The 19,010-nt window shown below is 37.8% G+C and overlaps 1 protein-coding gene across 1 annotated transcript in view; it reads right to left on the bottom strand.

The window, feature by feature from the left end:
- Window positions 1-18,563, bottom strand: part of LOC137273612 (uncharacterized) — a 35,281-nt gene extending 16,718 nt beyond the window's left edge. The window contains exons 1-3 of the mRNA XM_067806371.1: window positions 18,395-18,563; window positions 592-867; window positions 104-258 (exon numbers count right to left, since the gene is read on the bottom strand). Coding sequence (XP_067662472.1) covers window positions 104-258; window positions 592-827 — 391 coding nt within the window. The 5' untranslated portion in view covers window positions 828-867; window positions 18,395-18,563. The remainder of the gene's footprint in view (window positions 1-103; window positions 259-591; window positions 868-18,394) is intronic.
- Between the last annotated feature and the right edge of the window lie 447 nt (window positions 18,564-19,010).

Raw genomic sequence — 19,010 nt, 5'->3', positions numbered from 1 at the left:
CCGTGGCTGGCCTACCCAACCGCCCCTCATATGTTAAAAATCAGTGTGGCATTTTCAAATTGACAGTGTGAAAAAACAAATGACACGGTTATAAAGATCATACCTCGTTTGTTGACATCAGTGAAGTGATAGAGAAAGACCTGTCCTGCCCTGGGTTTTACGGGAGGTTGGGTGGTGACTCTGCTGAAGTCAGGACTTTGGAGGATGCCAAGCACTTCCGTGGTGGTGAATGGTTCGTCTTTGTTGGTATACGGTCGGCTGTAATGTATCTCAGTTTCAAGCAAACAAGCATTGCATCTTCCTAACACATCATTATCATGAACCTAAATACATAATCAGAAATGGTTTCATGTGTCTGTAGTTACAATTTTCTAAATACTACATAAACTGATCATCTAGATGTTTCGACACCTTGCCCATTTATTCAGGTCATGTGACTCTTCGATAAACCCATCTATTTCTGATAAACAGGGATGTGGATTATTCCCGAATGAAGTTCCTCACAAAGTTGTCATAACTGAATCTGCAGATATTTATTATGGATGTGACATGCGTTCTGTCGCTTTGATGTATTTGATTGATCATGCATACTTCGAGGGAATGATATGCTGCGGATCCTGCTGTCGTCTTGATGATGGTCCTGGGTTCATTTCTATGTTTCCACTGAGAAGCAACAGAAGCGCGATGACTAGGAGAACGTGCCGCGGTCGACACGAGAAGCTTCCCCCTCCTGCTGCCATGACCTGAGTGGTGTCTGTCTTATGGCTCTTGTTGGGTTGGCTGTATAGTCCAATCCGGGCTCTCCAAGTTTCTATGGTTACGCCCATCCTTGTCCGATGGGGTACGCTTTTTCAGAGAGGTGACGATCTGTATATAAGTGTGATGGAGTCTGTTTTATTCAGAAATTTAGAGCGTACGGTAGTATCCACATTTCAAGCTGCATATTTTACTCCTTTTACTGCAGTGGTAAAGAAGCCAGTTGTCTCTTTTCTTGTCTTTACCATACATAATTGAAAATATGAAGAATTTTAATATGAACTTTAAACTTCGGATGTAGGCTGCCATAATGCAAAAATACTGGTCCAAGCTACTTTACATATACAGCGTTTCGAAATAGGGGATACCTTCGTAATTATGAAAAATGTTTTTGATGGCATACAACTGAAAACGGCTACATATTATAGTTATCTCGGTATCATGTTTTCTACTAGGCTGTGTTGGATTGTTTGCACTAAGACGCTTGGGGTAAAAGCCAGTAAAGCCTTATTACTTATAAAACAATTACAACATAATTTTAGAACTACTGTGTATTCCCATCCATGTGTTATTTAAATTGTGTGACTGTAAAATACAACCGATACTGCTGTACGGGGCAGAGGTGTGGGGGATTTTAGGAGAGAAGTGTTGTTCAAAATTTCATAACAACGGTTGTAAATTTATTTTAGGGGTAGGTAAACATATATCAAATAATGCTGCATTAGCTGAATATGGAAGATGTAGTATGAATGTAGATTATCGTCTTAGATGTGTTACATGTTGGTGTAAACTATTACGAATGTCTAATGATCATTATCCCAAACAATGCTATAGTTATACACTTAGACTGGATTCTGTTGGTAGGATTACGTGGGTTTCTCAAAAACGAAAGCTCTTAAATGAGTATGGATTTGGTAATGTTTGGCTTTCCTAAGATATCGGAAATGTGCCATTATTTTTAACATTATTTAAACAGAGATTAATTGATTGTTCAAAGGAACATATCAGTAGCTATGTCTTGGAATCATCCAGTCTTGTATATTTTAAATATATTCTATCATCATTGGACCCGTGAAGGTCCCGGGGTAGAATAGGCCTACAGCAACCCATGCTTGCTGTAGCTGAAACATTTAATCGTTTCGGATTGTGATACATATTTTGTAACTGAAAAATTTGATCGTTTCGGATTGAGATCCATATTTTGTATGCCCAAGGGGCAAGGGAGGTAACTTGAATGATAGTAGACCATGTGCTTCGCTGCGGCGAAGATGAAACTTTGTGTGTTTACAAATTTTGTAAGAATAATTTTTTAATTACAAGCAATGTAATACGCAGTTTGTATCTATTACAGTTATATGCATAAACCTGCTTCATTTAGTCACAAATGTGCAGTTATTTCATTTTAGGAACACGTGGGTGAGCCAAACTTAGCGTCATGTTTTTCACGAGTTTATGTTTTTTTTGACTGCTACACGTGAATAGTATCCTCATTTTTAGGGTCTTTGGCCATGTAGGAATTACAGTTGTTCTTGCAGAAATAATTTCACACTCTGTCATGAATTTGTGAATCATAATGTTCCATGTTTAATGCGTTGCATTACACCAGCCAGTGTTTGTAATGTTTGTTTCTGGCTACTAGAGTAAGTGTATTTCATCTACAAAACATCATCCGAGGATACATTGTTTACCATGATTATGTAATTGGGGGGAACATTTGTCAGTAGGTATTATGTACTATAAAGCATAAAACCTCATGTTTTAGCTTGAACCGACTGCCGCGATGACGACGGCGATGATGATGATGATGATGAGGAGGAGGAGGAGGAGGAGGAACACAAGGATTGATGAACACTGTGGTGTATGTAATGATGATGAGATGGAAGTAATTGTCGAGTACACGAAATAAAAAATGAACCCATTTGTTTGTTGAATTACAATACTTGCCATAAAAAGGCGACTGTGCTTGTCGTAAGAGGCGAGTGACGGGATAGAGTGGTCAGGCTTGCTGACTTGGGTGACACATGTCATCGGTTCCGAATTGGGAAGATCGATGCTCATGTTGTTGGTCACTGGATAGTCTGGTCCAGACTCGATTATTTACAGACCGCCGCCATATAGCTGGAATATTGCTGAGTGCGGGGTAAAGCTAAACTCACTCACTCACTCACTCACTCTATCATCATTGACGTTTAACAATCATATTTTAAGAATTACTGTAAGAGACTTAAGAAAATGTTTATGTTTGTTAAGATTCAATGCATTACCATTGCGATGTAATATTAAGTGGGAGGAAACTATGAACTCTGATGTCATTTGTAGGATGTGTAATAGTAATAGAAACGAAGATGGGTTCCACTTCCTATTTGAATGTGATACGTAAGCAACGCTACAAAAATCATATTTACTTCAATGGGATAATTCTTGTAAACTCATAAAGATAATAGTTTCTAATGACAAGTCACTTTTATTGAATTGTGCTAAATTTATCAAATCAGCACTTAAATGTTGATCTGCTTTATAATGACAACACAAATGTCTGCCTATTGTCATTATGCAAAGTATCATACACATTGTTTTTGTACATGGGTCAGTGGCCTACAAACTGAAATAAACTTCTTCTCGTGCCCCCTACCCTCTAAGTGTTTGTAACACTTGACGGAGACGGCGTAATTTGCAAATTCATATAAAACCGGGGCAGGCTGACCCGATCCTAGCATGCCATATGTTACAGGTAGTATCCAGGGCGGATGAACTGGTTTACTGGCAATATGTGTTTAGCAATTCAGTTTTGTCTGTAACACCAACAACACGTGTTTGACATTGCTGATCTATGACTATTCAGTTGCAACATGTGAATTACAAACACATGTTAAACTTTACTGTATATCGAGTGCTGAATGCACTCAGATCAAAAGGCTGCATAAAAAGGAGATTTTCCTTTCATGTCGAGGAATATTCCAACAGCTCAAGTCTTTGAGATTTACACTGTTGCTTGTGTGGTCAAAGTTATAGCATTCAAGGACTCAGTAAGGTTTTCAAAACGTTTATTGTGGACAAGAAATGAATAGTTGAATCATAAGTGAAGAAAAGGCAATTCATTTGCTTATTTAGACCTGTGTCAGGTGTTCTACATTTTTCTACATGTGAAAAACTGACCAGCCTTGGCATGTGTTTATAACGAGTGAGATCAGTGAGGCAGGGTACGCTTGCCTTTTCGTGAATCCCTGGAATCATCACATTTTGACAGATACCTGCTCCTAACTGAACATTCCACTCTGTTTTCTGCAGAAAATTCTCATATATGTGAGAAGGTATTTGTAGGTAAGATTGTCATTATTATCCAGGTCACTCACCAAAGTAGGTTCCGACTGAGATCTTGTTTGAAGGGGCGGATTGCAATCCACACTACAAGACACTTCGCAATACGCATTCCCAATCAAATTTGACTCGACTGCCAAGGTACAGTTGATTTGTTCCTCTTTGTACTGGGAATCAGGCAAGGACTGATTTTGGTACAGTATGGTTTTTGTTTGTTTTGAACACTGAAAGTAATAATTGTTCTTGGATTTCCCTATTAATTGTGGTGTGTCCTCAGTTACACCTTAATGTGACAATCCATTCCTGTAAAGCATTGTTTATGGCAATGTTGTGGTACATTTAGTTAACAAGCTGTATTGAAGTTTATACTTTAAAAATGATCACTGGTTTTGCTGAAATAGATTTTGTTATAGAGATGTGAGAATATCTGTAGCAATAACATCTATAACCGTGTCGTATAGAAATCACTGATATCATATCCAACATGATCTGACTGCATATTTGATTTATTATTTAATTTGTTGATATGATTTGCCAAATATGCATTTTTGTTAAACTCTTTATGCGATGGATATCAAAACTGAACGTGCATCTGCAAAATGGAGCTGACGGAATATCGTCATTTATATATGTGAATGTGATATTTTGAGTACTCAGCTCATTTTAGTGTGTAGTTGACCTAGGTATCATTGACACAACATGCAAAAAACAGCTATGAATGAAGACTGGATTGAAACCAGCTGGGAGTTGTCTAAAGGACTACACATGTACATGCACTGATGTGGAAAACCTACACTTTGAAACAATAGCAAGCATAACTGTAAAACTATCTGGAGAATCAAGCAGTATGGTACAAGTTTGTTAATAGAATCACCGGTAATTTCAACTTCACGTTTGATGCTATTATGTCTTAAAAGTCAACATACAAAGAAAAATGATCCGTATGATAATAAAGAATGTTCGCGACAAGTTCTGTGCATTTACTCACATATCGAGCGCGACTCCCATCGGTTAATCCATTCATTTATGAACTCATATAACCTCTGTTATTTCGAAGCGTTGGCAGTAAGGAACTTCATGGTGCTATCATAAGGAACACTGTCTGTGCAGGTGCCCAATGTCATAAGGATATCCATATATGTCTAACTTGGGTCATGTGATCATCCAATCACCGTCAAGCATTATGTCATAGGCGTGTTCAGTATCCGTGTTTTATGAATTGATATTTTGAATTCGAAAGGAGTCGATTACCATATCTGGCAATATGGAAAATATATTCGTGACATCATTTCGAAAATGTAAAAGACACGTGGACACACAAACAATTTGTGAAACAGAAGAGACCCCTATATTAATTTGATTTACCCTGACAGAATTATGAGATCACGTGATATGCAATGTTCAACCACACACACCCGGTATTGTAGGACAATACGCTTATTTTAACAGGTCCTAATGTTATGCGTTTTTCTTTTGATAACACACGCTCCTTATTTGTTTGATATGTATGTCGAGGAAATTTATATTTACAATATATGCTGGTTCATGCTATAAAATAATCTCTGTCCACTTTACTGATCCGAGTTCAATAACTGATAAGGTATTATCACGAGATATGCAGTTTGCTGTCATACTCACTTTCTCCACAAATCTGGCGTTATTTATTTTCATCGGCTAGCATGCAAGTTGCATTTGTTTCAGCGAGTGAGTGAGTAAATATTTATCGGCAATATTGCAGCAATATCGTGACGAGAACAATTAATAATTACATTGTATATCAAGAGAATTAATAACGAAAACCTTGTTGACGAAGAACAGTAAAACCAATAGTGTATGACAGATATCGATTTTAAAACTAGCAATTAAATCTGAAACAGTTCAACTATAGAGGACAAAACAGCATAAAAACGGGCTATTCCTGGCCAACAATTGAAGTTAGATCGCCATACTAGGGACCATCGTGTATCTATTCGAAAGATGTATTCAGGAAACTAAATATTACATCAAAGTACGGCTATGTGGCTGGTACGTCATACTGGCTTAACAGATCCGAGGTTTGGGAACCATTTTCTGGCCCTAAGCCATGGTTTACAACAAAGTCGTAGTGACCTTGGTATCGAGGCTTTATGAATTCCCTTATTTTGAAAGGAATAAATTGTTACAAACATATCTAAAGGAACGGTGTTAGATGAGGGGACAATACATCTGTATACATGTGTTAGTTTGCTTGAGGGTGTTAAAGGGAAGAAGTATAAACATAATAGAGATTATAGTTTGGACCTGGCCACAGGAAAGTCACAGGCCACAGGCATATAGAATGGCTGAACGCTCCTGATAATACGGGCTTAAAGTAATCTTTATCGATTCCAAAACTGTATCACATATCTTGAAAGTACCATAAACGGACATTTGCGTCAAAGCACCCATCAACTATATACCTTGCTATGTATTACATTTCTTAAATATAGCCTTAATAGCATTTCATAACAAAGTTCATTTGAACATGAAATGTACAGGAAATGTTCACTCCTGCATAAGTTCGGAAAATGGAAGCGAACCTTGTAGACATATGCTCGACCACAACAGAATGATAATATGATCACGTGCAAATCCATTTCACCACCTTGTTTCTCCTGAGCTAAATGTGAATTTATCTTTCACCCAGAATATTACAGAAATTCTCTATTATTCTCCTTTAAGGTTTGGTAGGTCGTTTACAGGATGTGTAGTTACATTAAACAAACACCTAAAATTGATTATTGAATACATAGGGCGTGCAGCCTGAAAAACTGTCGCTAAAAGATTAAATATACAAGGTGTGTAGGGGACTCGATTGACCCCAAAGGGGAGCTGTGTAATATCATCGATCCGACACTTTCCAACAAACATGGGTTAAGGAAGCAACGCGCACTGTGATATGAATAGACCTGGAAAATCATGCTATAATTAGTCCCAACTAACACTAATAAGTAACAGCATGAATACTGTTTAGACCATCATCACTAAGGAGCATGGCATGGGTTTGTAAATAGGAGCAATATGATATCTACTTCAAGTTAACTCTCGTCCTGTCACACAGTCAACATGATTTAAAACAAATTTCTTTGCTACTGCTCACATTTCAAGATCGATTAAAGGGCCTATCCATTAATAATCCATTCACTTTATGAACTCAGAGAGCCTATTTACTCCGAGGCACCAACGCGTGAAGGTGTCATAATGAACACTGTCTCTGTGCAAGATCAAGAACAATGTCGTGCATGTTGTTTTATGACTATCACGAGAAGAGTGAGTAATCAGTTTGTAAATGAAAACAATGTGATTTCAACTTCAGAGGAATTAATCTATCTCTATCAGCTCTGATCCAATTGCTGTAGAAATCAGACGAACTTTACTTTATTCAGGGTAAGGTTTAAAACTGAGATCACCTGACATGCAATATACAACCTAGATATGAAATAAAAGCTAAGTTATGAAAGGATACACATCATGAAAGAAAAGTCCAACCATGTATACTCACAAATAGGAGTAGCGATTTCAACATGGAGTTTCCTCTCGTTTTCTCTCTCATAAGGTCAAGATGCAATGTAATGAGATCCGTCCGATAACAGTGAATATTCCCTGCATATGCTAACATTTAGGTTCAAGTACTCACATCTCCAGGTCGGTTACAAAACCCATCCGCTAGTCCATTCTTATTAGGACCTCACTGACCCTAATTACTCTCAAGTACCCCGGCTGAACACAGTAACTAACTTCTTGTTCATATCATTATGAACACTGTCATTACAGCAAAGTGAAGTGTGTCCTCCATATATACCCGATTGGGGACATGTGACTTGTGTCATCCAATCACAGTCAATCATGATGTCATAGTGTACAAGGACTACGTGCTACTTTCAGTGTCCGATCTTTATGTTTTGTGTTTGGAAAAGGAATCGATTACCATATCTTCATTCCCGTATCAATAATAACAAATCTGACAAAGTAGGAAATTGCAAGAAATGTGTACACACAAACAAGTTGTGAAATAGAAGGGATCTCTATATAGATGTGATAAACTCAACAGATATCCAGTCACATTCTAATGATCCAAATGGACTTGTCTTAACCGATCCGAATGTTATGAATTGATTCGAAACATTGAACCAGTGGAAAATTTTTATATATTTGTGTTATCTTTCAAATCTTATCTTGCCAACCAAGCAAAATATTAACACATAAAAGAATTATCAGTTTGAAACCTCTGTGTTTCTAGTTTGCCTTAAACATCAAAACTGGTCACGCCAACGAGGAGTTATCTGAACTGTGTAATGCCATGGGTCCGATAGTTTCCATGAGGAGGAAGGAATGCGCTATGACTAGACCTCGACAACCCAAGCTATGATTAGATACAACACATACAAGGAAGTAATAGCATGAGTGCTTTTGGTACAATCGCCACGAAAAAAGGGTATGCTGTGAGATTTTTTTAAGTGGAAACAAGAGTGATTTCAACTTGACGTTTTCCCCCGTCCTGTTATAAAGTGAACATGCATTAAAGTACATTTGTTTGATATCAGTGAAAATCTGCTACAAATTTATGTTCAACTACTCACATTTCAAGAACGGTTGCATCCAAAAAACCAATCACTTTATGAAGTCACAGAGTCTAATTCTGAGGCATCAGGGAAGTATACAGTATAGATCGCCTTGTTCATGTCATGTAATGGACACCGCCATGACAGCAAAGTGAACCATGTACTCTACACGTGCCCGGCTGGGGACACGTGACTTGTGTCATCCAATCACAGTCAAACATGATATCATAGTGTACAAGGACTACGTGCTACAGTCAGTGTCCGATCTTTATGATTTTGTTTTGAAAAAGGAATCGATTGCCATATATTCATTCCCGTATCTATTTAACAAATCTGACAAAGCGAGTAATGTACAAGTAATGTATGTACTCAAAGAAGTTGTGAAATATAAATGAACTCTGTATAGATTTGATAACCTCAACAGATACCTAGTAACATGCTCATGATCCCAATGTTATGAATGACTTCTAAACATTGAAACGGTGGACAAAATTTATACATTCATGTTATCTTTCAAATCTTACCTTGCCAACCATGCAAATTCTTCAACAGATAAAAGATTTATCTGTTAGAAACCCATATGTCTCTTGTATAGTGGCTTGATTGGACTATTTCATGAACAGCTGTCATACAATATTCAAGCATAATCTTGTTTGTCTTTAACTTTCAAACTAGTCATACCTAACAAGTTCCAATTTTTAGGAAAAATATGTCATTAATATTGAGTTATAGTTTCTTCCAATATCCTAGCTTAAGGAAGCAATGCGCACAATGACGCGCATAGACCTGGACAACCAACCTATACTTTGGTGCAACTCGCGCTAAGTAATAATTTTAACACTATCGCCTTAAAAGGAATATGGTATGGGTTTGAAAGTGGAACCAATGTGATTTCAACATCAAGTTTGTTTTCATTCAGAGAATAAAGTCAACATGCATTAAACAGATTCGTTTGATTTCAGTGAATATCTGCTACAAGTACTACACATTCATGCTAAACTACTCACATTTCCAGAACGGTTAAAAGACACATGCGTTAATCCATTCTCTTAAATTATGAACACTCAAAGCCTAATTTCTCTAAGGCACCAACGTGGTATACAGTAAGGAACTTCTTGAAGGTGTCATCATGTCTGTCAAGCTACCTAAATGGGTTCTCCCTATATACCCGATTGGGGACACGTGACTTGTATCATCCAATCACAGTCGAGCAATATGTCATAGTGTACAAGGAAAACGTGCAACCATCAGTATCTGAGCTTTATGAATTTGTTATTTTTTACCATTCATATATTGTCTCTATCCAATTAACTTGTCTGACATGGCGAGAACTATATTCGCGATACTGTTTCTAAAATGTGAAGAACTGTTGACAGAGAAACAAGCTGTGAAATAGAAGGCAACAGTATAGTCGTGACATCACGTGATTTTGCAATATCCAGTCGCACCCATTCTGTTCGCCTCAAACTAAAAAGCGTGGGCTAACCGATCTGTATGACAACCGATCTGAGTTTTTATATCACAACATACTGTGCCCATTCGTTTGGTGGATAAGTTGAAGTGACTCTCACCTGACAATTCTCATGGGTATTTGGTACCTATCGAATAAGGAGACGTAACTGATCCGAGTTTTTAGACACCACGGAAAACCATGGGAGAGATTTAGGTAAGATTTGGATCAGTGTGTATGTCTATTTATCATTTTCTGCGTTACTGTTCCGATGTTCTGGACCCGTGAAGGTCCGGGGTAGAATAGACCTTCAGTAGCCCATGCTTGCTATAAAAAGCGACTATACTTGTAAGGTGCGACTAACGGGATCGGGTGGTCAGGCTCGCTGACTTGGTTGACACATGTCATCGGTTCCCTGTCATTTGCGCAGGTAGATCGATGCTCATGCTGTTGATCACTGCATTGTCTGGTCCAGGCTCGATTATTTACAGACCGCCGCCATATAGCTGGAATATTGCTGAGTGCGGCGCAAAACTAGACTCACTCACTCAAACGTCTTGAATACCTTGTATAAATGATAAGCATTGACATGTGGTTGAGAATTTAGGAAGACTAATGTGAACTGTTACCACAACAATTACTTGAGTTCAAAATACTTTAGTTCATTCGTCCCTGTTGTGATCTTGCGGATCTGCTTGTTTTCATATTTGAATCAAAATATCTGCTCGGATTGAATCAGCATTTCAGAATGTCGAAATCAAAACAAGGTTGTGTAGCCAAGATGTTTGGTTTAGGTTTGAGCAAAATGAACACTCGTTTTATCACCAACAAATAACAGGTTGCCATGAATTGATTTACCCAGTAAAGGTGAATGCTCTCTTTGTGCATTCTCTCAGATGAAATTAGAATGTACTGTCATCAATAACCACATATCATATCTGGTCAATGTGGAATGAACCTGTGCATGTCCTTTAAACTTTTCTGAAAGCTCCCGACCGTGTCCAACATTAGGCTAAAGCCGATGATTTTGAATTTATGCAAATATGTCAAAATATTCTCTTATTCGTATAGAATGCATGCAGATATGTTGAAATATTGAATACACCATCATGGCAAGTTTCCTACACATGAATTAGGAATCCCAGTTTTACAGTGTTTAATTGTGGTATGAACCTTACTGTATCGATATCAGTATCATTTTGTCGCATGGTAGACAATATCCTGTCTACCCTGTTTACACCTCATTCGGCACGCCATGTCATAACGACATGTGTTATATTTCTTTCAAGACATGTTCGAACTTGTCTACGTGTTGCAAAGTAAGACTATCTCACGCGGTCCGAGCTTTATGAAAATAACCCTTTTATGATACAGTGATAGCTCGCTGAAAAGCTCATCTCAAAATGACATTAAATAGTTTGGGTAGATAATGTTATGTACCCTATGCTTTTAACATTAAGTAGCAGCGGGGAGAAAGCTACTAGGCGAAGGGAATCTGCCTTGATATTTTAAGCACATACCACGGTTATACACTGATCCGAATGTACTCGTTCGTACCAGGAAGAAATGCCCACCCGGGTATCTAAAAAGCTGGAAAGCTCAGGTTAAAAACAGTTACAACCTATACAAGGAAAAAATAGCTTGCACATTTTTGACGTAACTACTGCTGCAAATGCAGTATATTTGGTTTTGTTAATATGAATAACCCTATTTCATAATCAAGTAAGTTATCATTCTGCAATGTGTATTCTTAAAAGGTGTCTGTGAGAGCTCACTGTTTGCTGCACCTAATACTCAAGTTAAAGAGTAATAGTCACCTTTCAAGATTATGAACGTGTCCAATCCGTTAATCCAGTCATTGTATGAATTCAAGAGTCGAATTGCTCCTCACCGTCTGTTTTGAACTCAGTAACAAACTCCTGGTAACGAACTTTGACTGTCCGCCTGAAATGTGTCCTTCCTCTACGCGTCGCCCACTCGTGATATGAGACGGGGCTCAGCTAAGTTAATGTACAACTGAATGTGGTCATGTGACATGTTCATCGAATCACAGTCAAGCACAGTGTCCTGGTTTGTGGCGGGCACGTGTTACATATGAATCCGAGCTCTATGAATTTTACATTTTGAAAAGAATTGAATAATTCTTGGAAATAATAATGAGGCAAACTATCTATGAGTCACAAGGAGGAAGTTTTATGGTGTGTTTGTTATTCAATTCCACATATCAGCATTCTATATATATGACGTTCTTTGAACAGTTGAATCAGGCGAGCAACAACCAGTGATTGACATTATGAGCAGTTATCTACACCATGGTGAAGAGGACAATTGTCAAAAGGTCAGCGAGAGAAAATATGAATCTCTATGACATGGCGATGGTGCCACGTGAAAAGGTACATATATCAGTATATCATTGGGTGAGTGAGTGAGTTTGGTTTTTCGCCGCTTTTAGCAATATTCCAGCAATATCATGGCGGGAGACACCAGAAAATGGGCCTCATACATTGTACCCATGTGGGGAATCGAACCCGGGTCTTCGGCGTGACAAGCGAACGCTTTAACCACTAGGCTACATTAGTAATACTTTTCCTGTTATCGATATTTCTCATTATTGATCATTTATCCACCCTATTAACTCGTGTTGTTATTCTCTGAAGATCATTCATAACAATCACTAACGTGTATCTAAATTATATGACAATAATGAAAGGTCCGAATATTTATCGGATCCATTGAAAGTTGACACTGACGCAATGACCTGGATTCGCTTCCTTCTGTTGCATTGTCACACCAAGCAGTTAGTGTCTGAAAACGTGCATGCACTAAACGGTGGTCAGTAGCTAGACATCGTACAATACATTTCATCTCAATACGGTTCTCTGACATGCAAACGATGGAGGTCATTTGCTGTTGTTTCAGAAGAAATTACAAGGTGGGATAACTGGCTTCTGATTTAATATAAAACTTAAGTATGAATAGACCTGGGAAACCAAGCCAAAAACCAATTATCATTTTTTCAGTTATGATCAGATACAACTCATAAAAATATGTTATAGCATAAATAGTTTTAAGACTATTGTCACAGAAACGAGCGTGACATGGGTTTGTAAAGAGAAACAAAATGATTTCAACATTAAGTTTGCTTTCGTTCAGTGATAAAGTCAAAATGCATTAAAACGGATTTTTCTGATATAGGTGAATATCTGCTACAAGTCATCAAGCTACATCCATGTTAAACTAGACACATTTCAAGATCTGCTACAAGACCCATCCGTTAATTCATTCGCTTTATGAACTCACAGAGCAGTAAGAAGCTACTTGAAAGTGTCATAATGAACACTGTCTGTCAGCGTACCTAAGCAATTCCTCCATATATACCCAGTTGAGGATATGTGACTTGTATCATCCAAACACAGTCAAGCATTATGTCATAGTGTACAAGGAAGGCGTGCTACCTTCAGTATCCGAGATTTCTGAAGTTTGTTTTGAAAGGAAGTGAATACAATCAAAATATATATTTCCTCTATTCTTTGTATATACTTGAGGATAGGCCTACGTGCGTGTGGTGTCTTTGGCCAAAGTCCGGACTTGATGTGTGTGTGTGTGTGTGTGTGTGCGTGCGTGCGTGCGTGCGTGCGTGCGTGTGCAGTTTGAACGAATGGGGAATTATCTGAAGGTGTGTCGATATCATCGGTCCGATAATTTTCCATTGTGGAAGAAAAGAGTACGCACAACGATATGTGTAGATGTGGACAGACAAAGCTAAAATGAAGTAATAGAATGCATGTTGTTTTATGACTATCACAAGAAGGAAAAGGTAATCAGTTTATAAATGAAAGCAACATGATTTTAACTTCAACTTTAGATTTGGACCTCGGATTAAATACTCTATCTCTATCTACTTTACTGATCCAATTGAGTTAGAAATCAGATGAATTTATACCTTATTCAGGGTAAGGTTTAAAACAAACGAGATCAGCTGATATGCAGTATACAGCCCTGATATGAAAACAAACAAGTATGTTAGAAGCACATGAACGGAAACAATAGTGATTTCAAGATGAAATGTAATGAGATTCGTCGCATAATAGACGTGAATATTCCCTGCAAATCCTAAACATTTAGTTTGAAGTACTCACATCACCAGGTCGGTTACAAAACCCATACGTCCGTTAATTCACGTTAGGAACTCACTGAACCTAATTACTCCCAAATACTCAGGCTGAACACAGTAAGGAACTTCTTATTCATATCGTTATGAACACTGTCTTTAGAGCAAAGCGAAGAATGTCCCCATGTGTACACGACTTGGGACATGTGACTTGTATCATCCAATCACAGTCAAGCATGATGTCATAGTGTACAAGGAAGGCGTGTAACACTCAGTATCCGATCTTTATGAATTTCTATTTTGAAAGGAATCGATTGCCATGAATATATTCCTGTATCCATTTAACAGATCCGACAAAGCGAGAAATGTTAAAGTACACACAAACAAGTTGTGAAACTCTGTACAGATTTGATCAAGTCAACAGATCTCCAGTAGCATGCTCATGGTGTCATTGGGCGTCTATTAACCCGCCCGAATTTTGTTATGAATGAGGTCTCAACATTGAAACGGTGGAAGGAATGTATACATTTGTTATCTTTCAAATCTTATCTTGCCAAACAGGGAAACTCTTCAACACATAAAAGGGTGAACAGTTTGAAACCTACATGTATCTTGTATATAATCGCTTGATTAGACCATGTCTTGTGACGCGAACAGCTGACATACAGTATTCAAGCATAATCTAGTTGGCCTTACACTTTTACGCGGGACCAGATGAAACACCGCCATTCATAAATGCACGGTTGATATATTGAATGCAGTTCATGTTTTAACATCGACCATTGATTACATAGGTCATTCAGCGAGATAAATTGTCACAGAAGGAATGAAACATACAATGTGTGCAGGGGACTGGATTGAGCCCAACGTGGAGTTACATGTATCTGAACTATATAATACCATCGGTCCGACAGTTTCCAACTAAGAAGGGAGGAATGCGCACAGTGCCATGAATAGACCTGGAAACCCCAAGCTATGAATAGACACAACTCATACAAGGAGGCAATAATATGAGTGTTTTGAGACTACACCACGAAAAAAGTATCATGCTATGAGCTTTTTTCAAGTAGAAATAATAGTGATTTCAGCTTCAAAATTGCTCTCGTTCTCTCATAAAGTCCACATGCATTAAACAGGTTTGTTTGATATCAGTGAATATCTGCTACAAGTACTACACATCAAGGAAAATCTGTTACACATTCATATTCAACTACTCACATTTTAAGATCGGATAAAGGGTCCAACCACTAATCCGTTCACTTAATGAACTCACAGAGTCTAATTACTAAAGAGGCACCAATACTGTACACAGCAAGGAACTTCTTGAAGGTGACATAATGAATACTGTCTGTCAAGGTACCTAGGTGGGTCTTCTATAATTACCCGATTGCGGACATGTGACTTGCACCATCCAATCACAGTCAAACATTATGTCATATTGTAGGCCTGTTACCTTCAGTATCCGAGCTTTATGAATTTCGATCTTAAAAGGAATCGATTACTATTAATGTATTTCCTCCATCCATTTAACAATGCTAATTGTATATTCGTCATATTGTTTCGAAAATGTAAAGACATGTTGATATGTTGGTACATCCTACTGAAAAAGCAAATTTTACTGATCCGAGATTTTAGAAACCACGGGAAGCCACATGTTATTAGAGGGGAAATTTGAGTAAGATTTGGAACAATGTCTTTTTCATCATTCTCCGCATTACTGTTCAGATGTTTTGAATACACTGCTTAAAAATAATGATAATCATTGATATATTGTTGAGAATTCAGGAATATTAAAGCGAACGGTTACCGTAATGATTCACTATTACTTTTCCTAATTCGAAACTTTTATGATATTGCTCACCTGCTTATTTTTATATCTGAATCAGAATATCTGCTCAGACTAAATCAGAATTTCATAATGTCAAAATAAAAACTAGGTAATGTGGACAAGATGTTTAATTGAAGTTTGGGAATAATCAATAATCGTTGAATAACTAACATTTACCATGTTCCCTTCTGCTGATTTCCCCACCTGAAGTAGAATGCTCTCTTTGTGAATAGACCATGCCTTAAGAAAGCGGTCAAATAAAACAAATAAGATGTCTTTGTGTAGAAGACGAAGTATTACAATAACAGATGTTGTGATCAGAAGTTTTCGTCAACATATACTTGTCGTGGGAAAGTTGTGTTCTATATTGCGTATGACAGCTATTCAGATATTTATTCATTTAAAGTTATTCATATATGTCTATTCATGAAGTGAAGCAAATAGAGAAATTCTTGGGTTCAAACGTTAGAAATGATCTGTTATTGCTGTATACTTGAATAATGGAAAGGAGGACCCGGTTTATCTTAAACAAATTCCAATCAAACATTCTGTTCTGTCTTGTGTCGTGTGACTCTCTCTGTCAAGGGAATCCACTTCAGTACTGAACTAAATGTCCCAGTCATGGGTACAATCACAGTCGAATGTCTGCAGGAATTTACATCTTAGTATTCTCTCAGATGGATGATGTCGTCAATTCGTACAATGTAATTAGCACATACAGTTGTCATCAATCAGCACATATCACATTTGGTCAAAGTGGAGTGAACCTGTGCATTTCCTATAAGCTGTTAGTCAATCTGAAAGCTTTATGCCCATTACTAGGGTAATTTTATGCAGATTTTGAATTTATGCATATAAGTGAAAATGATATTCTATAAAATGGGTCTGTGATGAGATTGAAATGGTGAAATAGAACCGTTTTGTGAAAATCCCATAAATTCATGTTGCATGCACCATGACTATCCAAACATTTCATACAATCATATTCGCATAGAATGTATGTGGAAATATTACGATTTGGCATGGGTATAAAATGAGGTCGATATAAACATTGGTAATAGTGTATGGAATACCCCATCATGCCAGATTTACTACACACGAATTGGGGATCTGAGGTTACGATCAAAAGAGTGTATTCTTGTGCTATGAAACTATATGGAGACCAATATCCTTTCGTCGCATGAAACAATATACTATATACCCGGTTTACACCCAAATTCGCACGCTGTGTGATAGCAACATGTGTTATATTTCTTTCAAGACAAGTTTGAACTTGTCTACAAGACAGGTCTACATGTTTCAAAGTGAGACTATTTCATATAAGCTCATATATCCGAGCTTTATGAAATTAACCCTTGTATGCTACCTGACGATGCTTATTGTATAATCGGTATTGGACAATCGACTTTGACTTACCAGAGATGGATGTTCACAGAAGCAGTATACCATGTTCTGTTAGTTAGCAAATAACCGTACTTGCTACAGAGGTACAGTATGTCCTAATGGGCCCTGGTGTTGTGATCTACCTTTAGTTGTTGGCGGTCTATAGCCCGTTTTCATACTGTATCCTATTTTAGATTTAATAACCAGTAATATAATGAAGAATTCTCGAATTCATAGCGTGAGACACCAGATATGGTCTTCACACATATTCATGATGAGGGAAACCGAATCAGGGTCTTCGGCGTTTCGAGAAAACGCTTTAACCACTAGTCTACTCTACTGCCCATCTGTGTATGTGTGTTTGTTGATGGTGTCTTCGCGTTTGTTTGTGTGTGTATGTATAAATTACAGTGTTACAGTGATACCTCACAGAGATACCATGTTGTATACCATAGCTCCATTAGACAAAGTAAAATGGCATTGAGACCACACAGTGACACTGACAGTGACAGCACAAGGGAAGGCAGTCGCTGTATGTCACGAGGAAGCAAAATGTAGCTGTTGACACGCTTGTCACAGTCTGTTCAATGGGTGATATTAAAGACTTTCGGCAGATAAGGTTAAGTACTCTGTGCTTTTCACATTTATGTCCAGCGAGGAGGCGACGACAGACTGATTTGATATCTTAAGCAGACATCTCAGTTATACACTGACCTCATTTGTACCAGGAAGAAATGCCCACCCGGGTATTTATAAGTCTGGAAAACCTAGGTCAAAAATAGATACAACGCATACAAGGAAAAAATAGCTTGCACAATTTTGACGTAACTACTGCTGCAAATGCAGTATAGTTTTGTTAATATGAATAACCCTATTTGATAATCAAGTAAGTTATCATTCTGCAACGTGTGTCTGTGAGAGCTCACTGTTTGCTGCACCTAATACTCAAGTGAAAAATTAAAACTCACCTTTCAAGATTATGAACGTGTTCAATCCGTTAATCCAGTCATTGTATGAATTCACGAGTCGAATTGCTCCTCACTGTCTGTTTTGAACTCAGTAACAAACTCCTGGTAACGAACTTTGACTGTCCGCCTGAAATGTGTCCTTCCTCTACGCGTCGACCACTCGTGATATGAGACGGGGCTCAGCTAAGTTAATGTACAACTGAATGTGGTCATGTGACATGTTCATCGAATCACAGTCAAGCAGTGTCCTGGTTTGTGGCGGGCACGTGTTACATATGAATCCGAGCTTTATGAATTTTACATTTTGAAGGGAATTGAATAATTCTTGGAAATAATGATGAGGGAAACTATCTATGAGTCACAAGGAGGAAGTTTTATGGTGTGTTTGTTATTCAATTCCACATATCAGTATTCTAGTATATATATGACGTTCTTTGAACAGTTGAATCAGACGAGCAACAACCAGTGATTGACATTATGAGCAGTCATCTACACCATGGTGAACAGGACAATTGTCAGCGAGACAAAATATGATACCTCCAGTTTTCATAACTAATGTTCCCAGTCGGCTTCTTGTCCGACAAAATACTTCCCATGTCCACCAGAAACCTCTGTC

This window comes from Haliotis asinina, chromosome 2, assembly GCF_037392515.1.
Source record: "Haliotis asinina isolate JCU_RB_2024 chromosome 2, JCU_Hal_asi_v2, whole genome shotgun sequence".
NCBI classification, from domain to species: domain Eukaryota; kingdom Metazoa; phylum Mollusca; class Gastropoda; order Lepetellida; family Haliotidae; genus Haliotis; species Haliotis asinina.
The sequence above is the reverse complement of the archived record's forward strand: the minus strand, read 5'-3'. Positions and strand labels throughout refer to the sequence as shown.